Source organism: Notamacropus eugenii, chromosome 1 (assembly GCF_028372415.1).
Source record: "Notamacropus eugenii isolate mMacEug1 chromosome 1, mMacEug1.pri_v2, whole genome shotgun sequence".
Taxonomy (NCBI): Eukaryota; Metazoa; Chordata; class Mammalia; order Diprotodontia; family Macropodidae; genus Notamacropus; species Notamacropus eugenii.
In genome coordinates, this window is record NC_092872.1 from 707,768,970 (window position 1) to 707,781,493 (window position 12,524).

The 12,524-nt window shown below is 38.3% G+C and overlaps 1 protein-coding gene across 1 annotated transcript in view; it reads left to right on the top strand.

The window, feature by feature from the left end:
- The window catches only part of SPIRE2 (spire type actin nucleation factor 2), a 51,813-nt gene that overhangs the window by 10,812 nt on the left and 28,477 nt on the right, over positions 1-12,524 (top strand). Inside the window, exon 2 of the mRNA XM_072636387.1 lies at positions 10,420-10,463. Within this exon, the coding sequence (XP_072492488.1) occupies positions 10,420-10,463 (44 nt within the window). The remainder of the gene's footprint in view (positions 1-10,419; positions 10,464-12,524) is intronic.

Here is a 12,524-nt window from a genome sequence, read left to right on the forward strand (position 1 = left end):
GCTGGCCGTCTTGGGGAGGCAGGAAGTGGGGAAGTACAGGAGGGAGAAAAATTTGGAACTCAAAATCTTTCAGAAGATGAATGCTGAAAATTGTCTTTACAAGTAATTGGCAAAAAGCAAACACTATTAAAGAAATTGTGTGTGGCCTAGGGGAAATAAAACAACATTTTTTCTGCATGAGCCAAGTACAAATGATGATCATTTCTACTGAGACAGAATGCATACCTTTTGCTGGAAACAGGCTGAGCTCATAGGAATTCTTCTCCCTTCCTCTGCCCCCATATCATTCCCTCCACTCATCCATCCTGAAGAATCCTTCATTGTCCTTATGATGCATTCAGTCTGTGAAGGAGCCCTGCCCTTTAGTCTTTGCCACCTCTTAATAGGCTGAGATTATGAGAAAGATCTCCTAGGTGCAGGCTCACAGTGCAGCTGTGACCTCCTGCTAAAGATGTGGAAGAATGCCTTCAGGCAAGAGTAGGTGGAAAGCAGCTTCTCCCATTACACAGCTAGCACAGGAGATTCTGCACACCTGCTTACAGCTCTAAGTTTCTCCAAACTATATGATATAGAGGGGTTATTGTCAAGGGTATCCCATCGACAGACTGGTGGGAACAAAGTCACTAAAAAAAAGAGAAAACTGTGTTTGGACTCAGAGGACATGACTTTGAATCCCAGTGTGGTAATTTACTACTTGAGTGACCTTGGAGAAGTTGAGTTTTTTTCCCTTCCCTGAACATCGTATAATCTCATAAATGGAAGAGACAGCAGGGGTCATTTAGTCCCATTTGAACTAGAATCCCTCTACAACTTCCTTGACAACTGTTCATTCAGTCTTTGCTTAAAAAGTTCCATTGAAGGAACTCTGACCTCTTGCAGCAACCCATTCATCTTTTAGATAGTTCTAAGTATTAGGAGAGCTTTCCTTAAATCAAGCTTTAATTTCTGTCTCTGTGATTTCTACTCATTGTTCCAAATTTTGTCCTCTTCTCTCTTACACACAATGTTCTTCAAGTTCTTGGATAAAGTCTGCACTAACCTTCTCTTCTCTCAACTAAAAACCCTCAGGTCCTTTATTACCTGATCTTCATATTGTATGAACCCAAGACCCTTCACCATCCTCAATGCCCTTTTCTGGATGCTCCACCAACTTACAAACGTCTTTTCTAACATGTCACCCAACAACTGAACATAGTGCTCTATTTATGGTCTAACAAGAGCAGTCAGCCCTCCCTCACTTAAATCCAGTTCACTTGTAAGTCATGGCATCACCTTTCTGATGCCAGGGTCCTCTTTGAGAATGAAGAACAAATAACATCAAGGGCAGAGCAGAGTGGCACCATCACCTCCCCTAGTCCTGTACATTCAACTTCTCTTAATGCTCACTATGATTTCATTAGCTTTTTCCAATCATGAGATAAGAGATCTAGAGCTTTAAGGGATATTATAGGCAACATAATACAACCCCATCATCTTACAGAGAAGAAAATTGAGGCTCAGATGTGTGAAGGATCAATGTGGAAGGATGCCTTCAGGCAAGAGTAGGTGGCAAGCAGCTTCTCCCACTGTATAGCTAGCACATGAGATTCTGCACACTTGCTTACTTCTCTAAGTTTCTCCAAACTGTATAGTATAGAGAGGTCATTGTCAAGGTTATCCTTTGAAGAATCTAAGTCTGGGACTCTTTCCACTCACCACCCTATCTCCCTTTCTGATTGCCATATCACACTGTTGACTCAGGTGTCACCTCCTCCATGAAGCCTTCTGGCTCCCCTCAGTTATTGTGCTCTCTTACTCCCTAACCTATTTTGTTTTTACTTATTTGTATTCTGTGTTGTTTCTTCCCAATAGAAAGTAAGCTGCCTGAGGGCAGAGCATATATATATATATACATATATATGTTTATATACATACGTATATACATATACAAATATATACACATGTATACATTTTTATATATCTAGATATAGATAGTTTAAAAAGGGGGTGGGAAGGAATGTCCTTGTATTTTCAGAATCTAGCATAAAGCCTTGCAATAGGATAGGTCAAACCAGATAACCCTATGGTCCCTTCTAACTCTAAATCCTTTGAGAATCTCTGAGAATACTGGGTAACCTTGATAACTCACTCTATACTCTATACTTTTGTATATTCTGCTGTTCTTTCTGAAATGTTTTCATATCATTACTTCATCTGATCTTAACAACTCTGTGAAACATATAGGCTGGATATCTCCATTTGATGGATGAAAAAAAACTGAGTCTCAGAGAAAGTAGGTGATTTGACCAAGGTTACCTAGCCAATTAGTTACAGAACCAAGACTACAACACAGATCTTTTGGTGTTTGTCCAGGGTTTTTTCTTCTCTATCACAATGACTAATTAGGCAGTCCTGTCTGGTCTTTTGAAGTGATCAGCTCTGTCTCTCTGTCTTGGCAGCTGCAAATCCTGGGCACAAGCTATTTCTGCTGGCTGAGTTGGTTTTCCTTCTATCCACATGAAGTCCTTTATTTGTTATCCAGGGTATATGCTTTGTTTCTGAGCTGCTCTGGGAATCCCAGCCTTGAAACAAGAAGTCCCTCCAAGTATTTCTCTCTTGCAAAGGCTTTTATCTTTAACTACAAAGACATAGGATTGTTTTGAGCTTCCCAGGCCCTGCTTAAGTGAAAGGAGCAGAAACTGCTTTTTCTTCTCTTTTTGGCTTAGTAAATAGAGAGCTGGCCTCAAAGCCAGGAAGTCCTGGGTTCAAGACCTGTCTCTAATAAACAGAGTTTATCTGTTAGAAAATTCACTTATATTCTTAAGGTTCCAAGCAGCTCTGAAAATTCTCAGCTACAAAGAAGGCACTGACTTGCATTGGTAAAAGGTACTTTCTAATTTACAAATTCCCTACATCAAGGAAATCATAGTTCCACTTCCTATCCTTCACTATATGGACTTAATTTTGAACATCAATATGACTAACCTTGCTTTATAACATTTTCTTTCAAATTAATTTATTTTAATGCATAAAGTGTCAATACTTTTCAAGTACTTCTCCTAGACCTCGTCAATTTCTTGGGCTGCTCCATCCCCTCATTTGTCATCCAGCTGAAATTCGCTTAGGTATGCGGCATAAAATGTGGCTTTAAAGCCATTTCCCATCAAACTGCCAACTAATTTTCCTAAGTGCATTCAGGTCTCTAAAAATTCAATTGCATTTTATTTTCAGTTCCAAATTCTCTCTCTCTTTTCCTTCCTCTCCCACCCATTGAGAAGGGAAGAAATACAATACCCATTACACAGATGAAGTCATGCAAAACATATTTCCACATTAGCCATGTTCCAAAAAGAAGTTGAAAAACAGGAAAAAGAAAGAAAGAAAATATATGCTTCAATCTGCACTTCTCTCATCTGGAGGTGAATAACCTTTTTCATCATTTCCTTTGATCATTACATTGACTGGAGTTACTAAGTCTTTCACAATTGATTGTCTTTACAATTTTATTACTACGTAAATTCTTCTGGTTCCATTCACTTCTCACTTTATATCAGTTCACACAAGTTTTCCCAGGTTTCCTGAAACTATACCCTTCATCATTTCTTATAGCACAAAAGTATTCCAATGCATTCAATATACCTTAACCTGCTCAGCCATTCCCCAATTAACGAGGATCCCTCAATTTCTGATTTTGCTACCACAAAAAGAACTGCTATAAATATTTTTGTACATATGGGTCCTTTTCCTTTTATCTTTTTGCAGTATAGACCTAGTAGTGGTATTGCTGGCTCAAAGGGTATATACAGTTTTATATCTTTGGGGGCATAATTCTAAATTGCTCTCAAGAATGTTTGTCATTGTTCTACCAACAGTACCTTAGTATACCTGTTTTTCCATATATCCTCCTGCATCTGTCATTTTCCCTTTCTGTCATCTTAGTCAATCTGATAAGTATGAGGTGGTACCTCAAAGTTGTTTTAATTTGCATTTCTCTAATTATTGACTTAGAACATTTTTTCATGTGACTATTGATAGCTCTGAAAACTGCCTGTTCATATCCTTTGACCATTTATCAATTGGATAATGGCTCTTATTCCTATATATTTGGCTCACTTCCATATACACATACTCACATATACATATGTATATATACATAGGAAATGAGAGCTTTATCAGAGAAACTTACTGTAAAGATTCCCCCCTTCCTGTTTTTCATCTAAGTTTGGCTATATTCGTTTAGTTTGTGCAAAATCTTTTTAATTTCATATAATCAAAATTATCCTTTTTACCTTTTGTTAATCTCTCTATCTCTTGTTTGGTCACAAACTCTTCCACTGTCTATAGATATGATAGGCAATATCTTCCATGTTCCACTAATTTGTTTATGATATAACCCTTTATGTCTAAATCACATACCCATTTTGACCGTATATTGGTATAAGTATGAGATAGCTAATAATCTAGCAGACTGATATCCAATTTTCCCAGCAGTTTTGGTCATGTAGTGAATTCTTGCCTCAAAAGGTGAGATCTTTGGATTTATTAAACATTATTTTACTGTGCTCATTCCAAGTACATTTGTCAAATAATCTTTTCCCTACTTCCAATTGTCTGTAGTTTTATCTAACACTGAACAGTCAGTCAGTTAACAAGCATTAATTAAGCACTTGTCATATGTCAGGCACTGTGCTAAGCAATGGGGATACAAAGAAAGGTAAAAGCACTAACTGCCCTCAGAGGAATGAAGGAGACAACATGGAAACAACTACATACATAAAAAAAATAAGCAATTAGGGAAAAAGGAAAAGAACCTGTACCTACATATCCTAAAATGTTGATAGCAGCTCTCTTTGTGGTGGCAAAGAGCTAGAAATTACAAGGATGCCCATCAGTTGGGGAATGGCTGAACAAGTTGCAGTATGTGAATGTAATGGAATACTATTGTGCTATAAGAAATGATGAATTCAGTGATTTTAGAAAAACATGGAAAGACTGACACAAAATAATGAAGAAAGAAATGTGGAGAACCAAAAGAACATTGTATACAGTAACAGCAATAAGGTTTTAAAAAAACTTTGAGCAAAAAGTTATTTTCACTATTATAAATACCCAAATTAACTATAAAGGACATATGAAGAAACACTATTTGCATCCAGAGAAAGAACTGCTAAATAGAAGTAGGTGTAGGATGTAAATATATATTTGTGTCTAATGGTGGTCATCCCAAGGGGTTAAGAAGTAAAAGGAAAGGAAGTAGAAGCCCTTATTGTAGATGGCTTTCTTAAGAAATTTGAACATGAAACCGGACAATAGCTATCAGGAATGAATAGACTGAGTAATAATTTTTTAAGGATGAGGGAGACATTAGAATGTTTGTACTCTCATATACCCTTAGAGGTGTGCCTTTTGTATCCTATTCTTATCTATTTTTCTTTTTTTATTTTGGTCCAGTACCAAATATTTTCAAGTATAATTGCTTTTTAATGTATTTTAAAACCTTTTTATCATTATACCCTTTAACATTTTTGCCTTTTGTTTCTCCACATTATTTTCATTATGCATTATCCAGTTCTATAAAGTTTCTATAAAGAAACCTTGTGCTATTTTGATTGGTTTTGCATTAACTACATAAATTAACTTAGGGAGTATTGCCATTTTTATTACATCAATCTGACTAGCTCATGAATGTGTTTCTGGTTATTCAGATCTATAGTTGTACACATATTTCTAGGGAGGCAAATACCCAGATATTTGGGGGATTTTCTTTTAATTTTGATACATCTCACTTCAATAGAAGACCTCTACTGATAGAACAAATGAGCAGGTTAGCTTGGTGGGGAAGTGCCAATGGATAGGAAAATGAATTTTCCTTGCCTCACCACTGCATTAACAGACCATGATAAAGTCCCTTGCCATCTGTCTATATCAGCTTCCTTTTCTGATCTCCCTCCAGAGAGGGCTTATAAGTAGATAAAAGATGATTTATATATTATAACAAATGTTGATTAGGTGCCTATAGTACTCAGAGCTCTGTGCTATCCATTCAGAGAGCTGCAAAATTTAGGTAACACAAGATCCCTCCCCTCGGGAGCTTACATCCTAATAGGATGATAGTATACCAATACAGATAACCTGAGATATGCAATATTTGCATCATAAGTGCATTAGATCAGTGAAAAATAAGTGTTCTTTGAGGTCTTCAAAGGAAGGCTGCTCGGTAAGTATGGTAAGTACCTGTGTAACTAGTCTGGTATTAAAGATATGTTAATTCTGTACAGTGAGAGGAAGCATAGTGTAGTGGATAAGGGACTCGGCTTGTGGTCAGAAAGCTGTAGGTTCAGGTCCTCCTTCCACATACTAACTGTATGACTAAGGCAAGTTATTTAATCTCTTGGTGCCCCGAGGCAACTCTCCAACACATAGTTGTCATTTAACATCAGTGGAAGGAGTTTATACAACAGGAGTTCCTATATTGGGACTTCCTACCTAGATGAATGGAGGCACTGATCCAAGCCATAGTCAGAAGGGAACCCAGAGCTCTAGACAAAATGCCAAAAGCTCTGATGATTTTAGATCAGGTTTTGCCACTAACTAGCATTAGCTAATCTTTTAAGGTAAATAGAGTAGGTATTTTTTTCTCTTTTTGTTCTTTAACAATTTAGGAGTCAGAAATATAGAGGTTAAGTGACCCATCTAAGGTTATACAGCTAGCTGGTGTCAAAGTTAAGGTCACGACTCAGGTCTCCTAACTCTTAGACCCTTGCTCTTCAGCCTTGACTATGTTTCTTTGGTAATAATATTATTTTTCATTTTAACCTGAATGAAATAATTCATAATTCAATTGTTCTCTTGGGAGCTTCCTTAGCTATCTGGGAGAATGACCATTAGAAGTACATGGATTATCCTGGATATATACATTTGTTGGTGTTTCAGTAAGACAGGGCTTGCTATTTCTCTACTGAGTCCAGTGTCCACTGCTAGAAGGAAGCCAGGTCAGTGAAAATCTAACAATAGAAAAGATAAGTTAGAGAATGATTATTCAATTTAAATAATTCTACTCATGGTTTCTTTAAATAGCAACATCCTCTTGCATGTTTAGAATATTTGCTTAACAAAGTATTATTCATACACTCTTTTTCTTTCCAGGAATGCACATCTATCGTATAAAGAAAGCCACACCTATATTTTACTGCTGAGCTTTGCTAGGAATCATATGCAATAAAACAAACATGTAAGCTCCCGTTCCTTCCCTCTTCTCTACCAGGAACTTTTTCTTGATTTTGCTAAATGAAACTAGATACCAATCGATAACTTTTTTTTTGTCCTTTAAATACTTTTTCTAACAAGTCTGTAGTTTATCATCTGTTTTCTTTTTTACCTTCCAAATCATGAGTTCTAAGTCAAATAACATGGTGTTTTGGTCATCATCTTCTAATACTCAGTATATCAATGTTGATTTTTTTATCTTAGGGACCCTTTTGATTCTTGATAATGTTTTGTGTACAAAATTAGCAGGTATACTTGACAACAGTGAATCGGGCACAATTCTAACTGCGTCTCAGGAAAATTAGCTCCTAGGGATGCCATTGGCTCAAAGCAGAAATGAATAAATACCACAACTTTTGCCAGTTTTAGCACCAAGAAAATATGCTTAGCTGGAGGCATCAAGTCTTTACTAAGTCTGAAATCCTAGAGTAGGAAAATTTGTATTCTGATCCTAGTTATAGTACCAACTCTTTAGGACCCTCAATTCTTTAAAACTCTATTTCCTTGTCTATAAAAGGGGGAAATGAAAGTAAAACTTCTTGGGATCACCTTATAAACAGGCTTTGAAGGCATTCTTAATGTTGAGGATGTATGGTTTCTGGATCTTCTTCAGCTATTTCATTAAGTAGACTTATCTTTCCATTGAAGTCTCATCCACGCCATGCCCTGTAATTTTGACCATCCCCCAATGCTCTGACCTGGATCCCTCTTCTCTTCTCTCTCACATTCTGTCATTTGGTGACCTCATCAGCTCCCATGGGTTTAATTAGAATCTTTTTGCAGAGGACTCCCAAGATCTATATATCTAGCCCTGATCTTTTGTCTCCTGCTTCCAAGGTTACCTTGTGTGTGTTTTATATAAAGCAAGTACTCTACCCTTACTTTCCCAGAAAAGGTTGGTTATATCACTCCCTCAAGGATCTAAGAGAACCCTTGAGAGACCAGGGGACATTTCTCTAATGCTTTCTGTTCAAGCCCCCATTCTGACATGTTCTTCTAACTACCTAATAGCGCTTAACTCCTTAATTCCATATAACCAATTAACATTGTTTCACTTTTACAAAAGAATATTTGTTTTAAAGATATGGCAAGAGCAGAAGTATAAATATTTTCCCCAACAACCCAAGGGGTACACCGTCCTCTATACTTCTTTGGTCTCTGGCAAGGGTGGTTAACTTCATTTTTATGTAGCATTGGTCCTACCAAGTTCACATCCAAATGGGACATCACTTCTATATGAGTCCCAGTCCCACCTTCCTTTCCCAGTCCTTAATCCTAGTACCTCCCCTCTCTCTGTCTCTCTCTATATTTATATATGCATGCACATATATGCGTACAAATATACATATATATGTATATATACACCTTGTTTGTATATAGTGGTTGGCATGTTGTCTTCCTCATTAGATTATGAGCTCCTTGAGAGCAGGCACTCTGTTCTGTTTAGGTTTTTGGTCTTTTTTGTATCTCTAGCTTTTACTATAGTACTGGTATATAGTAGGTACTTAAATGCTACTCAACTGACTATGTTAAGTTCTAAAGGCCATTCTTAAGTACTGGGGGCATCAGTGCTGGAATGGGTATAAAACTCAGTCTAGGCTCCACTCTTGTACCTCCTTCACTAATATCCTTTACCTAAAATAAAAGAACACCAAGCCAAAGAACTAAGGCCCGTATTCATGGACCACGTGCTGGCCATGGATGGGGAGGATTTAAAAACTCCCTTTCCCCTTAGAATTTTGTTTCTCCTCTCTAACCTGAATTCTACCACAAAGGAAGAAATCAAACCAAGAGAGGGAAGTGATTCTGGTCAGCTAGTATCTTTTGAATTGCAGTGGTTTGCACCAGCTCATTTTACAGATGAGGAAACTTGAGGCAAACAGTATTAGATGACCTGCCCAGAGTCATACAGCCAGTAAGTGTCTGAGGCCAGATTTAAACTCAGGAAGAGGAGTCTTCCTGACTCCACACCCAGCACTCTATCCACTGAGCAGTACAGGACTGCTCAGTATGGCATGCTCACATCAGAAAGGGTGCTGTGCTTTATGAGCAAGGCAGAATTGAGACAGCACAAAGTAAACATAGGATGTGCAGATTTGGGGTATCCACCCCAAATATTCACATGGACTATCTGTGCCCAATCTGTGGTAGAGCATTCTGAGCTCGTATTGGTCTGCTCAGCCATAGTCAAATACGCTGAAATTTCACTTTATCATGGTGATGTCATTTTGGTCCTCTTCGAAGATGAAGGACAACAACCAACCAATCAGCAGAATATCTATACAAGCTTCAAAGTGGGAAATGCATCAGCCAACCATTCTTTCATGCTAATAAGGGCTGGGCTCATCAGTCAGTTATAAATGGGCACAGTTATCTCCCCTAGTGAACCCACTGATAATAGGTTTCTTTTGGTTTTGTCTTAACATACACACCACCTAGCACAATGTCTGGGTTATAATAGGAGCCCAATAAATTGTTATTGATTAGAGTGATGGATGGATATGTCAATTATTTAATAGAATGAACTGCCATAAAGCCCCACTCTGATACTTCATCAAGACAAGGAGATGACCTGGGGCTCTCACAAGTTATACTAGTAAAGTATGACCTTGGACAGATCTTATCAAAAAGCAAAGAATTTGAGTATAGGCTCAGTGATATAGTCTGTATGTCTATTTCTTATCTGAAGTCTAATCTGGCTAAGTTCAGAGAGAAATCACACTAGGCATTAGAGGACCTAGATTGTTGAATCTCAGTTCAGCTACTGCCTTTGTGACCTTTGGCAAATCACTGAACCTCTTGGAACCTCTCACTAAATCTCATGATCAAGTCAGATTGGCTATTGGTTGATGAATTTTATTTAGCCATGGCAACTCTCAAAGGCAAACTACTAAAGTTGAAGAGGGGTTACAATCTGCATTAGTGTAGGGACTACCCATATGGACCGAAATCACAGATGCTTAAAGTATTGCAGTAAAATTGTCCTAAATTCCCATGAGTGTTGGCATATTAGTTCTTCTCTTGCCTATTCAAATTGTCATAATCCATGTTTTAGTATCCCATAAAAGAATAGGCATACGTGAAGGGGGCAGATGAAATAAAACTTGCACTTAAAAGTAGAAACCCTTGGGCTACTTAGCAGGGATTTAACTTAGTTTCTTTCTCTCCTTACAGACTCTTCAACCATGGTGGCACCACCAGCCAACACAGAAGCCCAGGTATGTACTTTATCTCTCAAAAAATACAAGACCACAGAATCATAGAGTTCTTAGTGGCCCATAAGAGTCATCTAGATAATTCTTACTTGCTAGAAGGACTTCACCTAAGCAACAACTGGAGGCTGTCTACATCTTGTAGAATAGGAGTAGCCCATTGTAGATCTTGATTTGTAGAAAGGGATGAGGCCATGCCAAGACATTTCCACATTATCCTCCTTCACACATATTCTATTTCCAACAAAGCTAGCCTTTAATACATCATCTCCCTAACTTGGTGCCTTCATATGGGCTCTTCCCTCTGTCTGCAATACATTCCCTCTTCACCTCTATCTCTTAGAATTCCCAGCTTCCTTCAAGGTCAGCATAAATACCCACTACCTATATGAAGCCTTTTCCCCCTCACCCCAAATTACCTTTTATTTATTTTCTGTATATTGTATGTGTACATGTTGTCTTCCCTAAAGGAATATAAGTAAGTAAGCTCCTCAAGGGCAGAGACTTTTCATATATTTGTCTTCTTAATAATAATCATAATAATAAATATATAGAGCTTACTATGTGCCAGGCACTGAGCTAAGAGCTTTACAATAATTAACTCACTTGTTCCTCAAAACAATCCTGGGAGGTAGGTGGATCCTCAGAGCTTATCACAGTGGCTGACACTTTTAGGGGGGAGTTGGGCAATCCGAACTGAGATTTCATTGGATCTTGGAACTTTTTCTACCATTGAAAATCAGTACTTTCTTTGCATTTTTTTTCTTTTTCTTTTTTGAAGACCAGATCTCCCTAGTTTGCCCAGTGTGGAAGTACAGTGGCCTCTGTGAATCAGGTAGAAACTTTGATCTGTTCCATTTCTGAACAGACTGACTCTGGACAGACTGGTGACTCCCTGCTCTTGGGAACTCTCCATAGTGGGGCTGGACTTAGTTCAGAAGCCCCATTTGTCTAAGTTAGGCAAATTCCCTTAATAAAAGGATTTGTTCTGTGAAGTTTGGATTCAGTAAAAGGGCCTCCCTTGAGGACCTAGAAGACCACATGTGACCTTGAAGCTGAAGATTCCTCACCCCTGGGCCCTAACCCACTGTAGCTCAGAACTCTGGAGCTCTAGAGATCTGTTTCTCAGTTTCAGCTTCTCACAGTAACAAGGATTACAGGCGTGCCTCTGTGGTTTAGAATCTTAAATTTCCTAGGGCACTGAGATATTAAATAATTAACAGTCACTGTAAATGTGTCAGAGCTAAGACTTGAACCCATAGCCACTTCTCTAAACCATGTTGTCTGGCATATAACAGGCACATAATCAATACTTATTGATTGACCGATGGTCATAAATCTCATCAAAGGTAAGGAAGCCCCATCTGAAATCTTGCACAGACTAATTTACCACTGTCTTCAGGCAATATTGCCAGAGCCTCAGGAAACTGATTCCCCAGAATTCATCTAAATTAATTCTGCTGCCATGTGAATCTATTTCCTAGAGATCGTAGACCTACCTGAAAAGGAGCCCAGAGCCCCTCTAAATGCAGCTGCCTCCTTTTATAGATGAAAATCCTGAGGCCCAGAGAGGTTAAATGCCTAGCTCAAAGTCACACAGGGAGTAAGCTTCAGAAGCAGGATTTTAACCCAGTACCTCTGAGTCGAGTGCCACTCCGTTTCTGCCCAAGCTAGAACAGTGTCTCCAAAATGGGGTTGAAACTAACGGTTTTGTGAAATAGAGTCAAAAACATTTAATGATCACCAAGCTATGGAAGTTTGGTATTTTAGATTTTTTCCCATTCATTTTAGCTTCTTGTGCTGACTCACAGCAGTTTCTTGACTCTCATCATGAGGCAACTTGATCAGGTATCAAAAATGAGAATCAGAATTCTCTGGTTGGGAGCTCGGTTTTGGGGCAAAGTGGATGTGGGGATTTGTTTGGCATTCTTCTGGAAATTGGACAACTCTACTTGGCTTGAATCCCAGATTTTTTTCTTTTGGAGAGGGGGAAATGAGGGAGGTAGGAAATCACCAAGAAGAGATTTAATCCATTAAGTCTCCATCAGATAAGACAGAGGCTTGGAA